This window comes from Pseudophryne corroboree, chromosome 3 (genome assembly GCF_028390025.1).
Source record: "Pseudophryne corroboree isolate aPseCor3 chromosome 3, aPseCor3.hap2, whole genome shotgun sequence".
NCBI classification, from domain to species: Eukaryota; Metazoa; Chordata; class Amphibia; order Anura; family Myobatrachidae; genus Pseudophryne; species Pseudophryne corroboree.
This window is the reverse complement of record NC_086446.1, coordinates 124,748,983-124,766,203: the sequence shown is the minus strand read 5'-3', so window position 1 is coordinate 124,766,203 and position 17,221 is coordinate 124,748,983. Positions and strand designations below refer to the sequence as shown.

The 17,221-nt window shown below is 46.0% G+C and overlaps 1 protein-coding gene across 1 annotated transcript in view; it reads right to left on the bottom strand.

Annotated features, from left to right (window-relative positions):
• The window catches only part of LOC135054954 (struthiocalcin-2-like), a 30,869-nt gene extending 17,926 nt beyond the window's left edge, over positions 1-12,943 (bottom strand). The window contains exons 1-2 of the mRNA XM_063958453.1: positions 12,837-12,943; positions 12,521-12,753 (exon numbers count right to left, since the gene is read on the bottom strand). Coding sequence (XP_063814523.1) covers positions 12,521-12,753; positions 12,837-12,897 — 294 coding nt within the window. The 5' untranslated portion in view covers positions 12,898-12,943. The remainder of the gene's footprint in view (positions 1-12,520; positions 12,754-12,836) is intronic.
• Positions 12,944-17,221: the final 4,278 nt, after the last annotated feature.

The following is a 17,221-nucleotide window of genomic DNA, read 5'->3' as shown; positions in this document are numbered from 1 at the left end:
TTTGCTGTGCTTTTGCCAGCTTAAGTCTTTTCCTTTTTCTAGCGAGAGGATGAGTGCTTCCATCCTCATGTGAAGCTGAACCACTAGCCATGAACATAGGCCAGGGCCTCAGCCGTTCCTTGCCACTCCGTGTCGTAAATGGCATATTGGCAAGTTTACGCTTCTCCTCAGACGCTTTTAATTTTGATTTTTGGGTCATTTTACTGAACTTTTGTTTTTTTGGATTTTACATGCTCTCTACTATGACATTGGGCATCAGCCTTGGCAGACGACGTTGATGGCATTTCATCATCTCGGCCATGACTAGTGGCAGCAGCTTCAGCACGAGGTGGAAGTGGATCTTGATCTTTCCCTATTTTACCCTCCACATTTTTGTTCTCCATTTTTTAATGTGTGGAATTATATGCCAGTATCAATAGCAATGGCCTACTACTATATATACTGTGCACAACTGAAATGCACCACAGGTATGGATGGATAGTATACTTGACGACACAGAGGTAGGTAGAGCAGTGGCCTACTGCACCGTACTGCTATATATTATATACTGGTGGTCAGCAAACTGTGCAAAACTGAAATGCACCACAGGTATGGATGTATAGTATATTTGAAGACACAGAGGTAGGTAGAGCAGTGGCCTACTGTACCGTACTGCTATATATTATATACTGGTGGTCAGCAAACTGTGCAAAACTGAAATGCACCACAGGTATGGATGGATAGTATACTTGATGACACAGAGGTAGGTAGAGCAGTGGCCTACTGTACCGTACTGCTATATATATTATATACTGGTGGTCAGCAAACTGTGCAAAACTGAAATGCACCACAGGTATGGATGGACAGTATACTTGACGACACAGAGGTAGGTAAAGCAGTGGCCTTCTGTACCGTACTCCTATATATTATATACTGGTGGTCAGCAAAATTATGCACTGTACTCCTACTATATACTACAATGCAGCACAGATATGGAGCGTTTTTCAGACAGAGAACGTATAATACTGGTGGTCACTGGTCAGCAAAACTCTGCACTGTACTCCTCCTATATAATACTGCTGGTCCCCAGTCCCCACAATAAAGCAGTGTGAGCACAGATATATGCAGCACACTGAGCACAGATATGGAGCGTTTTTCAGGCAGAGAACGTACAATACTAGTGGTCACTGGTCAGCAAAACTCTGCACTGTACTCCTCCTATATAATACTGCTGGTCCCCAGTCCCCACAATAAAGCAGTGTGAGCACAGCTATATGCAGCACACTGAGCACAGATATGGAGCGTTTTTCAGGCAGAGAACGTATAATACTGGTGGTCACTGGTCAGCAAAACTCTGCACTGTACTCCTCCTATATAATACTGCTGGTCCCCAGTCCCCACAATAAAGCAGTGTGAGCACAGCTATATGCAGCACACTGAGCACAGATATGGAGCGTTTTTCAGGCAGAGAACGTATAATACTGGTGGTCACTGGTCAGCAAAACTCTGCACTGTACTCCTCCTATATAATACTGCTGGTCCCCAGTCCCCACAATACAGCAGTGTGAGCACAGATATATTATGCAGCACACTGAGCACAGATATGGAGCGTTTTTCAGGCAGAGAACGTATAATACTGGTGGTCACTGGTCAGCAAAACTCTGCACTGTACTCCTCTCATAATACTGCTGGTCCCCAGAATAAAGATATTTGCAGCCCCCTGAAACAAAGTGAGAGGACGCCAGCCACGTCCTCTCACTATCATTTCCAATGCACGAGTGAAAAATGGCGGCGACGCGCGGCTCCTTATTATATAGAATCCGAATCTCGCGAGAATCTGACAGCGGGATGATGACGTTCGGGCGCGCTCGGTTTAACCGAGCCATACGGGAGAATCCGAGTCTGCCTCGGACCCGTGTAAAATGGGTGAAGTTCGGGGGGGTTCGGATTCCGAGGAACCGAACCCGCTCATCACTAGTGGCAACTGACCGTTTTCAGGGAGTGTTTGGAAAAACGCAGACGTGTCCAAGCGTTTGCAGAGAGGGAGTCTGACGTCAATTCCGGCACCGGACAGGCTGAAGTGATCGCAGCGGCTGAGTAAGTCCTGGGCAACTCAGAAACTGCACAAAACTTTTTGTAGTGCTCGGCTGCACATGTGATTGCACGCCTGCAAAGCAAAAATACACTCCCCTATAGGCGGCGACTATCTGATTGCAGCGCTTCAAAAAATAGCTAGCAAGCGATCAGGTCTGAATGACCCCCTTTGAGCAGAGAAAATTAGATCCATGCATTTTGCTTATCATTTATAGAAACATAAAGATGGAATACTGAAGAGGGTGCATTTTCCCTTTACCACAGATGGCTATGGGACTCAGGGTTGACAGTGTCTAGGTCGACACCTATTGGTCAACAATGAGTAGGTCGACACAGGAAATGGGTCGGCGTGGTCATTCGGTCGACATGGAAAAAGGTCGACATGAGTTTTTTATGGGGCTTTTGGTGTTGTTTTCTTCGTAAAGTGACGGGGAACCCCAATTAGTGCACTGTGTCCCCGCGCATGGCTCGCTTGTCTCGCCATGCTTCCGGCAAGGTTACCATTCCCAATCGTAGTCCACGTGGATCATGAAGTATGAAAAGGTTAAAAAATGTAAAATAAAAGTGAAAAACTCATGTTGACCTTTTTCCACGTCGACCTTGTTCATATTGACCTAATAGTCACGCCGACCTATTTTATGTGTCGACATAATGCGTGTCGACCAATAGGTGTCAACCTAATGTGTGTCAACCTAGACACTGTCGACCTAGAGTCCGGATACCCCCACAGATACTGTATAGCCGAGAAACTGAATTCACTAGGACCCAGGAGGTGAAACTTAACAACACTATCCTTTATAAACATCACCTTAGTATATATTTACAGTGATTGATCTCCTTAGTACAGGTGTCAGCCACGTCTGATAAAGAACAGATAAGCCTGCGTTATTGATAGTTTAATGCCACCTAGAAGTCAAATAGAATTGTTTGCTATGGAATCCCTTTAGAAGATCCATATTTGACTTTCACCACAGATGGGCGCAGCTAACAGGGTTTATTTGTGTAATAAGTAACTACGGCCTAAGCACTTGGTTTATTTTCATAACTCATCAGGTTGTACGCTATTTGTTTCAGATTAAGATGCTGAGATTCTGACAGTGAGGTCAGTTTAGACCATACAGGCTGCAAATCGCTTAGTGCATTAACCCAAAAACAACCAAAGGTTCTGATACATTTATCTAATCAGGATATAGCAGATCTTTATTAGAGCAGGGAAATGTGACCAAGCAATGATTCCAAATTGACGCAGAGAGGACATTGGGGGTAATTCAGATCTAATCACTGCTGTGTGCTTTCCTAACTGCGCATGCGTATGCACCGCAATGTTCACGCACATCGCCAAACAACAACAGGCATCGCCGACCAGCGGCAGGATGTTGCGAAAATACCGATCGCATGGGTGTTCACAAGGTGATTGACAGGAAGAGGCTGTTTGTGGGTGGTAACTGACCATTTACTGGGAGTGTCCGTAAAAATACAGACATGCCCAAGCGTTTTCAGGGAGGGTGTCTACGTCAGCTCCGGCCCCGATCAGCCAGTTCTCATTGCACCGTAGGAGTAAGCACTGGGCTGCGCACAGACTGCACACACTGCATTTTTGCAGCTCGGCATACACATGCGATTGCACACTTGCATGGCGAATTTACACTCCCCCTGGAGGCGGTGACTATCTTAACGCAGGACGGCAAAGTTAGCAGCCCAGCAATCAGGTCTGAATCACCCCTATTGTCCCATTGGACAAAACTAACTGATCTCTCCAATTTGTCCGTATACTAAAATAGAAAAAAGACTGAAGAGAAAGATTTCCAAAAAATAAAAGTCCCTATGTCCTGTGATACATGCTGTAAGTCACCACTGTGTGCGCCAAAGGGACATGTTGGCAAAAAAGGGGAGTGGTCTCACAGAAAGGGGCCGTGGCCTTGTGGCGTGACCCCTGTTTTCATCACTCCAGGGGTCCGGGAGATGCTGAGCTGCCCCCGCACGCTGCTGTGGCTACATTGCTGTCTCCTACACTGTTACAGGAGCCGAGTGCTGCACATAATGTTATCAATTTGATGTCACCCCTCGGAGGGTTACACCCGGGAGTGGCCAGCACCCCTCTAATGATGCCACTGATTATAGGGTGGGATGCATCAATCAAAAAATGCTGTAAAACCTATATAAATTGCCATTTGCAGAGGTACCGCAAAACATGTGTATTACCTTATGTATTATAAATTTGAGATATCAGCTGCTGACCGCCAGCACAACAGTACCCATAGAATTCGAGCGCAGCGAGACACCAAGCCTGCAGCATGGCGAGCACAGCGAACCCACAAGCCACAACCCGCTGCCGGCATACTGACGATCAGGATGCCATTGTCGGAATACTGACAGCCGGCGTCTCAATCGTCGGTAAATCCTACTGATTCCTTCCGTGAAAATTATTATCAGTAAGTATAATGCTCTTTGTTAAATAATAAAAAGAAAAAAACATAGGACAAAATGCTTTTGCTGGACAGCTGCAGTACCACAGCTGTCCATGATAAATTGACTTCCCTGCAATTTGCATGGAGAAGCATCACAGAATGACACCACTGAAGGTCATGGCTTGCACTGTAGCCTCCACATGCAGGTAAGCTTTCATAAATAGGCAAAAGCTCTAAATCTTACAACAAGATACCATTTTCGCAACATATTGACTTTTGGGTAAATGTATGAAGCAGTGATAAAAGTGGAGAAGTGAGCCAGTGGAGAAGTTGTCCATGGCAACCAATCAGCTGCTCTGTATACGTTTATAGTATGCAAATTATAAATGTTACTTCAATGCTGATTGGTTGCCATGGACAACTTCTCCACTGGCTCACTTCTCCACTCTTTTCACTGCTTTATACACTTACCCAGGCCCGGCGATAGGATGGGGGGCAAAGGGGACACCTGTACCGGGCCCCAACGTTCAGGGGGGCCCCAGAGTTCAGGAGCACAAAAACTGAGCCGCAGTACCTAACAACATATTATGGCATGTATCCTAGAGTCTGGCCACCCATGTAATGATGTGAAAAAAACAACTGACAATCACACCAACTTGGAAGGGCCTCCCTACCTCGTCACTTGGTTCAGTCCACATGGTCAGCGCTGTGCTTAACCGTCATGCCGCTGGAGACGCCGCCAGAGCCACACACATGGACGGCATCCCGTGCATTTGCATAACGGATGGGGGGTACTGGCGTACCCACTGGGGCTTAGGGTTACCACGTCATCCCTTACATTCTGGACACATATTAATTACACAGGTTCTGTGGCTGGCTGACTTAAAGACTCCATTTCACCTGGTTTTAATCAGCCACAGAACCTGTCCAGAATTAAAGGGATGAGGTGGTAACCCTACTGGGGCTCCTCTTTGCTTGTTTCCCCCTTTCCCCCGCCGGCACCCGCGAGTCTGCGATAACCAAGCTAAAGCAGCATGCCCTTAGAGGAGATGCGGATCCTGTCAGTCCAGCAATGGAGGCAGAGCGGGAGGAGGATCAGGAGGACCAGTGCTGCGGATAAGGGTAAGCTCTGCTGCTAATGCCGGTAAGAGAGAGTCTTTCTCTCCAGTGCTGATGTGCTGCATTGTTACATTAGATGCGCCCCCCCCGCAATCTTATATAAGGGATAGTGTCAGTGTGTGTGTGTGTGTGTGTGTGTGTGTGTGTGTGTGTCTGTGTGTGTATCCCTATAGTGTGTGTGTGTGTGTGTGTGTGTGTGTGTGTGTGTGTGTGTGTATCCCCATAGTGTGTGTGTGTGTGTGTGTGTGTGTGTGTGTGTGTGTGTGTGTGTGTGTATCCCTATAGTGTGTGTGTGTGTGTGTGTGTGTGTGTGTGTGTGTGTGTGTGTGTGTGTGTGTGGTCCCCCATATAGTGTCAGTATATGTGTGTGTACGAGAATTCAGCCAGAGTTTTAAATGGCAATTTAAGGGGCACCATTTTTTTTTAATTTGACCTGGGCACCTTTAACACTAGTTATGTCTTTGCCCTCTTCCTGTCACCCACTATCTCCCCGTCACCCTCTCACCATGTCAGCCACTATCTCCCTGTCACCCCTGCATCCCCAGTCACCCTATACCAGTCACCTCTATCTCCACAGGGGAGCACCAGCAAATATTGCCTAGGGCATCAAAATAGTTAGGGCCGGAGGTGCAGCCCATATTTTGATCTGATTGTCCATTTGGGCGTTATCGTTCACGCAACGCAAGCCATGCATCGGTAATGACGTTATGTCATCCCCCTTTTCATCCCCTTAGGTGTGGTTTATTAATATTCTCATTACGTAGTTTTCCTATTTCCCACCTGAAGAATACCTGTTACATTTCATATTCCTAACATATTGTATACAGAATACACACACACACACTCTCTATTTTTTAAAATACACCCTCTGCTTTAAAAGTGCAGGATCATTGGGGGGTTGAGGGGGCCCCAGAGATATCAGTGTACTGGGCCCCAAAATTTCTATTGCCGGCCCTGTACTTACCCCATAGAGTCTTGATAAAAACAGACCCATACATTTCTTCCAAACTGTATCTACAAAACTACTACACAAAACTGGATCACACAGCTAAATTCCTGTGTACTAGGGGCCTGTTCATTACGCTAATTATCGGGGGCCCAAAGGCCCCTGACAATTAAATATTTATCTCGCTGCGTACGCCGGAGCAATTCAACATTGCTCTGATGCGGAAAAAGCTGTCCCGAAGATCAGCTTTCCCTGCAAATACTTTTACCATTACTTAGCATAGCGTGTCTGATTCTGCAGTCTTACTGCGCATGTGGAAGGAGATGAGCAGAGGCGGAGGGATCCAATGGATCCCTCTTTGCAACCGAGTCTCTTTCCCATAGTGTAAGCAGTGGGGGTGTGGAAACAAACGCCATCTGAAGATTGCAAATGTTCCAGTAGTCAAGCTCCAAAAATGATGTATTCTCAGAGCTTGATGAATTTAGGTCCCCATACTAGTGAATGGGGACAGCGGGCCAGATCAGGACTGAAAGGTAAGCAGGAGATATCTTTGCAAATGATGACACCAGCTGACAGGCGTATTTATGCTTCTGTCCAGCTCTGCAGTTCCGTCGGCATGCTATAATTAAATTTGCCTTTGTGCAGGGCAGCCGAGAACGGCCATGGGCCTGGGTCCTAAGGGGTGTAGCCAAATCAGAGGAGGCGTGGCCACGATTCCTAGAAAAGTTTAAATCAGCTTTCCTGGTGCCGCAAAGCTGGCTGCAAATGGGGACAAGGGCTTCCTTACCAGCTGACCAGGTAGGGCTGGGGGCCTACAAATCCAGGCTCCTCCATCAAACCCAGGCCCAGGTAATTAGTACCCACACCCCTCTTGGCGCCCCTGTCATGTGAGAATACCCTATTACGGCTCAGTTATAACCGTTCACTTGCAAATGAAATATGGATGACTCTGCGTATCCCACACATGCGTGTACTTCATGCTGGAGCATGGGCGGTGCAAAAACATACAAGAAAGGCTCTGCAAATGGGTGCACACTCCACTATATCATACTGTACTTCCCAACTGTCCCGATTTTGGCGGGATAGTCCAAATTTTCTGGGACTGTCCCACCTGCAGGTGGCAGTATCTCGTAATGGGGGGGGGGGGGTAAGTTGGGAGACCCTTTCTCACTTGCTGCTATTCACCAGGAGTGAGGGACAGAGGGCACCAGCAGATCATAGAGCCCTCAACATGCCCCCCACAGTGGCGAAATCGTCTTTTACCATAGAGTAGTATTTTGCTCCAGCTAACAGTTGCACCTTAGTCACAAGAATGTTTGGGTTTTTTCATAAACACAACACTTCAATACAGGAATCCCTGAGGTCCTGCTAGTTTTGACTGGGATAATTAACTAAATAAGGGTCCGACCACCTGTATATTAAAAAAAAAGTTCAAATTCAAAGATAAAAAATAAAAAGTTCAAATTAAAACTCAGGAAGTAGAACGTGTTTTGACCTAATTATTTACCTTGGACATTATATAAGAAATGGGTGTAAAAATAGTGCAGATAAGAGAGGGCACAGAACAGTGCACTAACAAATCCTTTTGCACAATGCTAGCGTGTTTGGATGCCACTAATACCCCTTCCACACATGCAGCTAAAACCCGGGTTCTGCACGTGAGCGCATCAACCCGTGATTTCTGCATGTGTGAATGCAGACGTTCATCTCAGCTTCACAACCCTGCTCCTGACCAGGTACACGGAGCTTAGACCCGGGAATTTGCCAGCTACAAGATCCGACAAATTCCCCGGTCACACGTCTGAAAGGGATACTTACTACTTACCAGTGTGACGGCTGTCAAGATACCGACAGTGGCATCCAAGCCACCAGTATGCCGGCAGCGGGGCAAGCGCTAGAAAGCCCCTTGTGGGCTCGCTACACTCGTCCCAGGTTATATACTCCCTCTGTCGGTGTTGTGGACACCCACAGAGGGAGAAATGCCTGTGGCAGCGGTATTCTGGCGGAGGCATTTCACCGCCTGTCGGGATTCTGGCATTGTGGTTGTCTCCTTCTTAAAGGCATAAGTGAACAAAGCTTTTGAATAATAACTGCCACATTAAAATCCGTTATCAGCAAAAAAAAAAAAAGAAACTATGTAAAACAAAATATGCCTACAAAATAAGTCACTTATCTGTGTAAAGCCACAATAAAGTTTGTGATGATTTGGTTATTCTGCCTCTCTTTCCCAAAATGTCACAGTTAAAGTTGTCTGTAGAAGCTGCGATCTCAATGACTAATTATGTTTTTGTTTTTTTTGTTTTTTTTTAACTAATTGGATACGGTTAGCAGCATATACTGTATGGGTTACAAAAAGGCTATCACAATAAGTATTTCCTGGAACTCCATGAAAGGTTGGTCATGACCAGTGCCGAATTTCCCATTAGGCACGTGAGGCATGTGCCTAGGGGTGGCACATGCTAGGGACAACACAGCAGGCCTCCCCCTCACCCCCCCCCCCCCCACCCCAATCAGAGCAGCTGCTGAATGCAGCACCGGTAAGCAGTCGTCTGCCCAGCAATGGTGCCAGCCAGGATCAATCAGCAGGTGCTTTGATGGGGAGGGGATGAAGCAGGGAACGGGGGGGGGGGGGGAGGGAGCTGGGGCAGAGGGTAGGGGCTTTCTGGCTGCAAGTCCCTGGGGGTATGAAACACGTTGGACGCATACAGCAGAGGGAAGTGGGTGCTTCATCTGTGCCAAACACTCCAGGCAGGCAGCGCCGGGAGAAGTCATCAACATCCGCTGCGGCCACATCTGCCGAATAGACAGAACTTCAGAAGACAAACCACAGCTGCAACTTCCCTTCAGCAAAGCGAGGTAGGGACAGATAAGGACACAACCCCACCCGCACCCCACACCCCGACCGCTGATCATACTCACCAGAGGCAGGGATCTGTAATCGGTGCTCCTGGGTGGGCTGCCAGTTATTGGGGCTCCCTCCTGCCGTGACCTCCAGTGCTGTACAGTGAGCTGTCACTTTGCAGCATCACTTTACTGCAGCAGTGGTCACAGGAGTAGCAGGGAGTCCCGATGACCAGCAGTCATCACCGGAGCACCGATCACCGGCCCCTGGGTAGGCGAGTATGATTTATTTATTGCTTTACTTTTCTTTTCTCTGTGATCAGCTTGTGTGTCCATCGGACACACATAGCTGATCACACTGGCCGGGACCCTGCACAGCTTTCTCTGCGAATGGGCAAAGAAAGATGTGCAGGGGTACAGGAGTCGCAGTGAGCCCTCTGATAACGCTATCTGAAGCTGGCGTTATTATCACAGGGCTCATTACAGTATTTTTGGGGGCAAATTTGGCCAGATCGCATTTCCCATTATAAGCACAGTATGGCAAATGAGATCTGGTTACTAAAAAAATGAGAATTAAAGGGTTTGGAGCAGTCTTTCATAAAATCTGCTAAAAAAAAAAGCCCTTTAATATATTTAGGTGATACCAAAATTATGTGAAAAGGGTGCGCGAACAGAACACCCCTATTCTCATTATTTTACTAAAAATAATGTTAATACATATGCCCTGTTCAATCTGTATATGTACATGTGTGGCCATATCTGATACCGCTTTCAGGTCGCAAATGGCGGGTCGCTCCCAGGAATTGGAAACAGCACTGGACCCTGAGAACTGGCTTCCCAACCCGTCAATATGCTGGGTCAGGTTGCCATGCCATCGGGGACCGCAGTGGCATCAAGGGCGGGTGCAGAGGTGATGCTGGGAGATGAGATCATCTCCCCACCGCCTCTCCCTATGCTGTGAACGGGTCCAGGGCTGCATCGACCTAGGTAACCCGTTCACAGTGCACCTGACTCGGTAATAACCCAGGAATAAACCTTCTTTATTCCCGGGTTGAATTACCGGGTCAGGCGACCCGGGAATTTGGGAGTGACCCTTTCACACTGCACAGCGATCCGCGTCAAGTCGGCAATATACCGGGTCGATACCAGGTTATTTGTGCGGTCTGAAAGGGGTAATAGAGATCCAGCCTTTTGTCAGGCTGAGTGTCTGGATTATCCCACATTATGGATGAGATTTACCAAACCTTGGAGAGAGAGAAAGTGGAGAGATAAAATACCAACCAATCACCTCCTGTCATTTTTAAAACACAGCCTATAACATGACTAAGGAGCTGATTGGTTGGTACTTTGAGGTACATTTACTAAGCAGTGATAAGAGCAGAGAAGTGAGCCAATGGGGAATCAGCACTGAAGTAACATCTATAATTTGCATACTATAAAATGATACAGAGCTGCTGATTGGTTGATGGGGAAATTTCTCCACTGGCTCACTTCTCCGCTCTTATCACTGCTTAGTAAATGTTCCTTAATCTCCTTTCAAACCTTTATACCCATAAAATTTAATATACTGAATTTTTCCCTGGTTTTCAACGAAAAGAATGAATCTTAGGCCACAGGAGATAAAAGTCCTGAAAACAAACCATTAGTCAGTAAAACAGGGATAGTGTGCCAACTAGATGACACAGGCAAATGTAATCAGTTTACAATTAAACTGATTGCCTGGAATGTGCCCAGGCCAAACAAATATAATATAAACCTAGCAAAATGGAAACTAGCTCTACCAGATGTAAGGCATACTTACCTACATTTTATTTCTCCTCTCCGGGAGAAGCCCGGAGAGGAGACGCTGCAGTGTCTTTGGGGGGCGGGGCCGGACTGTGACATCACTAAGCCCCCCCCCCCCCCGCATCGGGAAATGCTGCGATTCGCGGGTCCGTGGGAAGGGGGTGGGGCTAAAATGACGCAATTTGCTTCATTTTAACCCCTTCTCCACCCGACGGACCCGCGATTGCAGAAGGTTATCTCTCCATCCTGCTCGCATCACTAGGATGCGAGCAGGATGCGGGAGACCTGCCCACTCTTCCGGGGGTGCGGGGGGCTACCCCAAAAAACGGGAGCCTCCCGCAGCTTCCGGGAGAGTAGGTAAGTATGATGGAAGGCACGATGATCTCAATAAAAATATTTCATTCATAATAATAGTACATTGCGCTGTGGAATCTATTTATGTCATCTGAATTTATTTTTGGATAAATAAACCGTCCTATATCTACATACAGTAGTAAGTACTGACCTTAATACCTGTATGCTGCAAACACTCTGGGTTATTCAGATGTGGAAGCAAATAAAAAATGCCATAGAACATGTAAAATGTAACATGTGCAGAGAGAGTTAGATTTGGGTGTGGTGTGTCCGAACTGAAATCTAAGTTGCAGTTTAAAAATTAAGCTAACATTTGTGGGCTACATGCAAAAGCTGCTAGTATTTACTTTGCATTGCAAAATGGTTTATTCCAGATACACAGGGGGTAATTCCAAGTTAATCGCAGCAGGAAATTTTTTAGCAGTTGGGCAAAACCATGTGATTGTGCACTGCAGGTGTGGCAGATATACCATTTGCAGAGAGAGTTAGATTTGGGTGGGTTATTTTATTTCTGTGCAGGGTAAATACTGGCTGCTTTATTTTTACACTGCAAATTAGATTGCAGATTGAACACACCACACCAAATCTAACTCTCTCTGCACATGTTATATCTGCCTCCCCTGCAGTGCAAATGGTTTTGCCCAATTGCTAACAGAATTCCTGCTGCGATCAACTTGGAATTACCCCCACAGTTACATGCCTTGCTTACAAATCAGAATCAGGCCCACTGAGTATATATAGGGAGCAGTTCTGTAAAATCAACATACACAATACTAGCTAGAACTAACCTTAATAACTAACTAACTAACTAACTAACTAACTAACTAACTAACGTATATCGAGTAACCTAAATGATCATAAGTAACATTATTTGATCACAGGGCACAAAATAATAATTGCCACCTAGTAAGGCAACCATAATTGCTGAATAAACGAAGATAAGTAAACAATTATTATTATTATTATTATTGTAATACAGAATAATCAGTTTTACCTCTGCGTCATTCCAGCTGAATTCCTGCGCTACATAGAGGTGACAGTAGCCAAGGTAGGAAGTCCACCCATCTTTACAGGGACCCTGACAAAAAAATTCCGGGTTTAGATCATCCGAAACGAATGGTTTCTTTTGACGCTCCTGTGAAGAAGTCTCGTGTGAGGAATCCACCCCAATGCGCAGGAATGGAAGGTGGATCTCAGAAGATCTTGAGTTCTTACCAAATAAGAATCCTATGGAAAGATTTCTTCTCTTAGTGGTCAGGACCCAATACCCATTCCATGTATAGTTCTACATATGGGAAATACTGACTTACCTAGAGTCCCAGGCAGAGACAGCAACGTGACCACCAGTGATAGATACTGCAAGGATGACATCTTGTATCTGCAGAAACATAACTGGGGGAGATGTATCAAGCCTATCGGCAACTTATCCACTTTATCTCTCTCTCTCTCTCTAAGGTTTGTAACAACTCCCCCAATGGAACAACCACATGGTAGAATGGTGCAGAACAGAGTTGTGATTATTGACCCAAGCTCATCGTTTCCGCTTCTTGTGTGAACAATCTGCAGTAGCCCTCCTCACCTGATCTTCCTAATACATGACCAGTTTTATCTTATCAGTTTGTACAAGTCCGATATGAATAAATGTATTGTGCAGGCTGTGGGGGAGGTGTATCAAACAATGTAGAGAGATAAAGTACATGCCAATCAGAGTCTAACTGTCATTCTATATGTTGTGTTTGAAAAATGACAGTTAGGAGCTGATGGGTTGGTACTTTATATCACTCCCTCCAAGGTTTGATACACCTTCCCCTATGAGTTATGTTTATTTTCTTCACTCGGTCACTCGGATGTCTAAGTGTTCCAGTGAGCAGCTTAAAAATCAAGCAGAGTTCCCTATACTCTGCTTGATATATTATATATATCATATATATGTCTTTGCAATCCCTGAATGGGATGCAATCACCATCTCGGATGTTAGGATCCCGGCGATCAGGATACCAACGCCGGGATCCCGACAGCCGGTGAAATGCCGGCACACGCAATCCCGGCACAACTCCCCTATTCTTCCTCGGGGGGTGGTCCACGTCACCCCTGGAGAGGGAATATAACCCTGTGGTGAGTTAAGCTCGCCACCGGGCCAGATGCATGGCGAGCCCGTGAGGGGACGGGCTGCGCTCGCTGCTGAGATACTGGCTGGTGGGTTCCCGGCGTCGGTCTCCTGACCGCCGGGATCACTTTCTGATTCCCCCTGAACAGCAGAGTCAGTGGTCTGTAATCGAGACAGTTGCTAAAATAATAAAATAAATGTGAAAGTGCCCAGGGACCACCAGGAGAGTGCTAGACCTTATTAGACTTCCTGAACGAGGACCCCTCCAGAAGACCATCTGCACCCCTTGAGAAGTCACCAGTAATAAGATGTAACACCAATAAATTCTAACATAAAAGCAGTATAGGAACCCCAAACCAATACAGTAAGTCAGTGACCAAGTTCACACTTGACACTGTACAAGCCACATACCTGGCCGTCTTGTTCTGCATTAGTAACGCGGAGGCCCTTTTTATATCTCCAGGACTGAATCAAGATCCAAGAAAGTGTCACCACTGAGACTTACTTTGTTTTCTTACACGGAGTACTGTGTGTGAGTGGCAATAGTTTCACACCCACAGAGCAAACACAACAGTGTGACACTCCATCCCTCACCTAGGTTGTGACACCATACCAATTTATTTCTATTTTTAGATAAAAGTGTTCAAGTGGTCCTAACATAACTATACAGAAAGAGGTAGAAATAAAGGAGTTTTTCCTGAATTTGTTGTTCTTAAAACATGAAGTGTAAAAGTGTTTAAATGCTTTTATATTATACAACAAATAACATTATTTCTAGCGTAATTTGCCATGTTAAAAAAAAGTACAAATAAAAAGCTATACACAGTTTTAAAGATGACTTTTAAAAATGTGCATTCAGGGGGGTAATATCATGACTGCAGTACACTTTGAAAAAAGAAAAATGTTTGTACAACCACCAGTGTACTTTTATTTTGTCATAAAATTGGTTATTGCTTACCGAGTGATTGCTTACTGAGTGATTGCTTACTGAGCTTTATATCACAAACAACACATTTGTATTTATTTATTTATTTTATTTCATGGGCTATATTTACTAAAGTGTATGTTTTTAGAAGTGGAGATGTTGCCCATGGCAACCAACCAGATTCTAGCTATTATCTTCTAGAACATAGGTCTTCAACCTGCGGCTCTCCAGCTGCTGTGGAACTACACATCCCAGCAGAGGCGGAACTCGCGCCAGTGCAGGCAGTGCCTTGCACTGGGGCCCGCAACTGTCAAGGGGCCCGCAGCCAGAACGGCATGTAATGAGTCAAACTGACTCATTACATGCCGCCTGGCTGCCGCTTTGTTCCGCCGCCGCTTATGGTAAAGGAGAGGTCCAGCAGCAGCAGCGCTTCTACCAATGACAGCGCTGCTGCGGCTCCCTCCTCCACCCCTCCTCCTCCTTCTTCTCCCCTGCAAGGACAGAAGCTGCATGAGGAGCCTGAGCCAGCGGAAACGGTAAGTATACCTATTCTATCTATCTATCTATCTATCTATCTATCCATCTATCCTGTTTGCCGTAATGTGCAAAACATGGGTCGCTGTTTGCCGTAATGTATAATAAATGGGACGCTGTCTGCCGTAATATGCAAAAAATGGGACGCTGTCTGCCGTAATGTATAATAAATGGGACGCTGTCTGCCGTAATATGCAAAAAATGGGACGCTGTCTGCCGTAATGTGTAATAAATGGGACGCTGTCTGCCGTAATGTGTAATAAATGGGACGCTGTCTGCCGTAATGTGTAATAAATGGGACGCTGTCTGCCGTAATGTGCAAAAAATTGGACGCTGTCTGCCGTAATGTGTAAAAATGGGACGCTGTCTGTTGTAATGTGTAAAAAAGGGACGCTGTGTGCCGTAATGTGTAAAAAGGGGACGCTGTCTGCCGTAATATGTAAAAAATGGGACGCTGTCTGCCGTAATGTGTAATAAATGGGACGCTGTCTGCCGTAATATGCAAAAAATGGGACGCTGTCTGCCGTAATGTGTAATAAATGGGACGCTGTCTGCCGTAATGTGCAAAAAATGGGACGCTGTCTGCCGTAATGTGTAAAAAGGGGATGCTGTCTGTCGTAATGTGTAAAAAAGGGTACGCTGTCTGTCGTAATGTGTAAAAAGGGGATGCTGTCTGCCGTAATGTGTAAAAAGGGGACGCTGTCTGCCGTAATGTGTAAAAAAGGGGAAACTGTCCGCCATAATGTGTAAAAGGGTCTCTACCTGGTGTAGTGGTACTACCGTGCGGCGTAATTTGAATAATGGAGACTACTGTGTAAAAAGGGGACGCTGTCTGTCGTAATGTGTAAAAAAGGGGACGCTGTCTGTCGTAATGTGTAAAAAGGGGATGCTGTCTGCCGTAATGTGTAAAAAGGGGACGCTGTCTGCCGTAATGTGTAAAAAAGGGACGCTGTCTGCCGTAGTGTGTAAAAAAGGGACGCTGTCTGCCGTAATGTGTAAAAAGGGGGACACTGTCTGCCGTAATGTGTAAAAAAGGGGAAACTGTCCGCCATAATGTGTAAAAGGGTCTCTACCTGGTGTAGTAGTACTACCGTGCGGCGTAATTTGAATAATGGAGACTACTGTGCACCGTTATATGAATTGGTATAATTTTGTGGCCATACCCCCTTCCCCATGAAGCCACGCCCCTATTTTTTTGCACACGCCTGCGGCGCGCACTGCCCCTGTTTTACATAGAGGGGCGGGGCTCCGATGCCATTTCTTGCACACAGCACTAAAATGACTAACTACAGCACTGTTGCTAGGTATCCATTTCTCTGGCCCTGAGCAGGTCCCCCTCACCAGATCCTCTCTGCAATTAGTTTGAGACCCGGTGGTCTACCTCAAAGTTTCCAAAACCCCATCATTACAGTCCAGGTTGTAAGGATATCCATGCTGGAGCATAGATTACTTAATTAGTATCTCAGTCGATTCAATTTAACCATCTGGACTCAAGCATGGATATCCTTCAAACCTGGACTGTAATGGTGAAGTTGGGGAACCTCTGGTCTAACTTATAAAGCCTCATATGTTTTCTATATTGGGCATATGTAATGTTTCTCTCCATCTTCCCCTTCTGAAAATGAACTATGATTTTACTACAAGCATGTAAGAAACAGTTACACAGAGATGGTATGCAGTCATTATGTCAATATTCAGAATGGAAACATGGCTGAAATGTCAACAGTAAAAATGCTGACAATCACAATGTCGACATTGACATAATATTGACATGATCATTATGTCAACATTGTGAACATTCGCAGTTGCAACATCAACAATAAATGTCAGTGTTAGGCTTAGTGTCGGGGTCAGGGTTAGGCTGCAGGTAGGTGTGGGGTTAGTCTGAAGGTAGGGTTAGGCTGCAGGTGGGGTAGGTTTAGGCTGCAGGTAGGTGTGAGTTTAGGCTGCAGGTAGGGTTAGGGTTAGGCTGCAGGTAGGTGTGGGGTTAGTCTGCAGGTAGGTGTGGGGTTAGGCTTCAGGTAGGGTTAGGCTGCAGGTAGGTGTGGGGTTAGGCTGCAGGTAGAGTTAGGCTGCAGGTAGGTGTGAGTTTAGGCTGAAGTTAGGGTTAGGCTGCAGGTAGGTGTGGG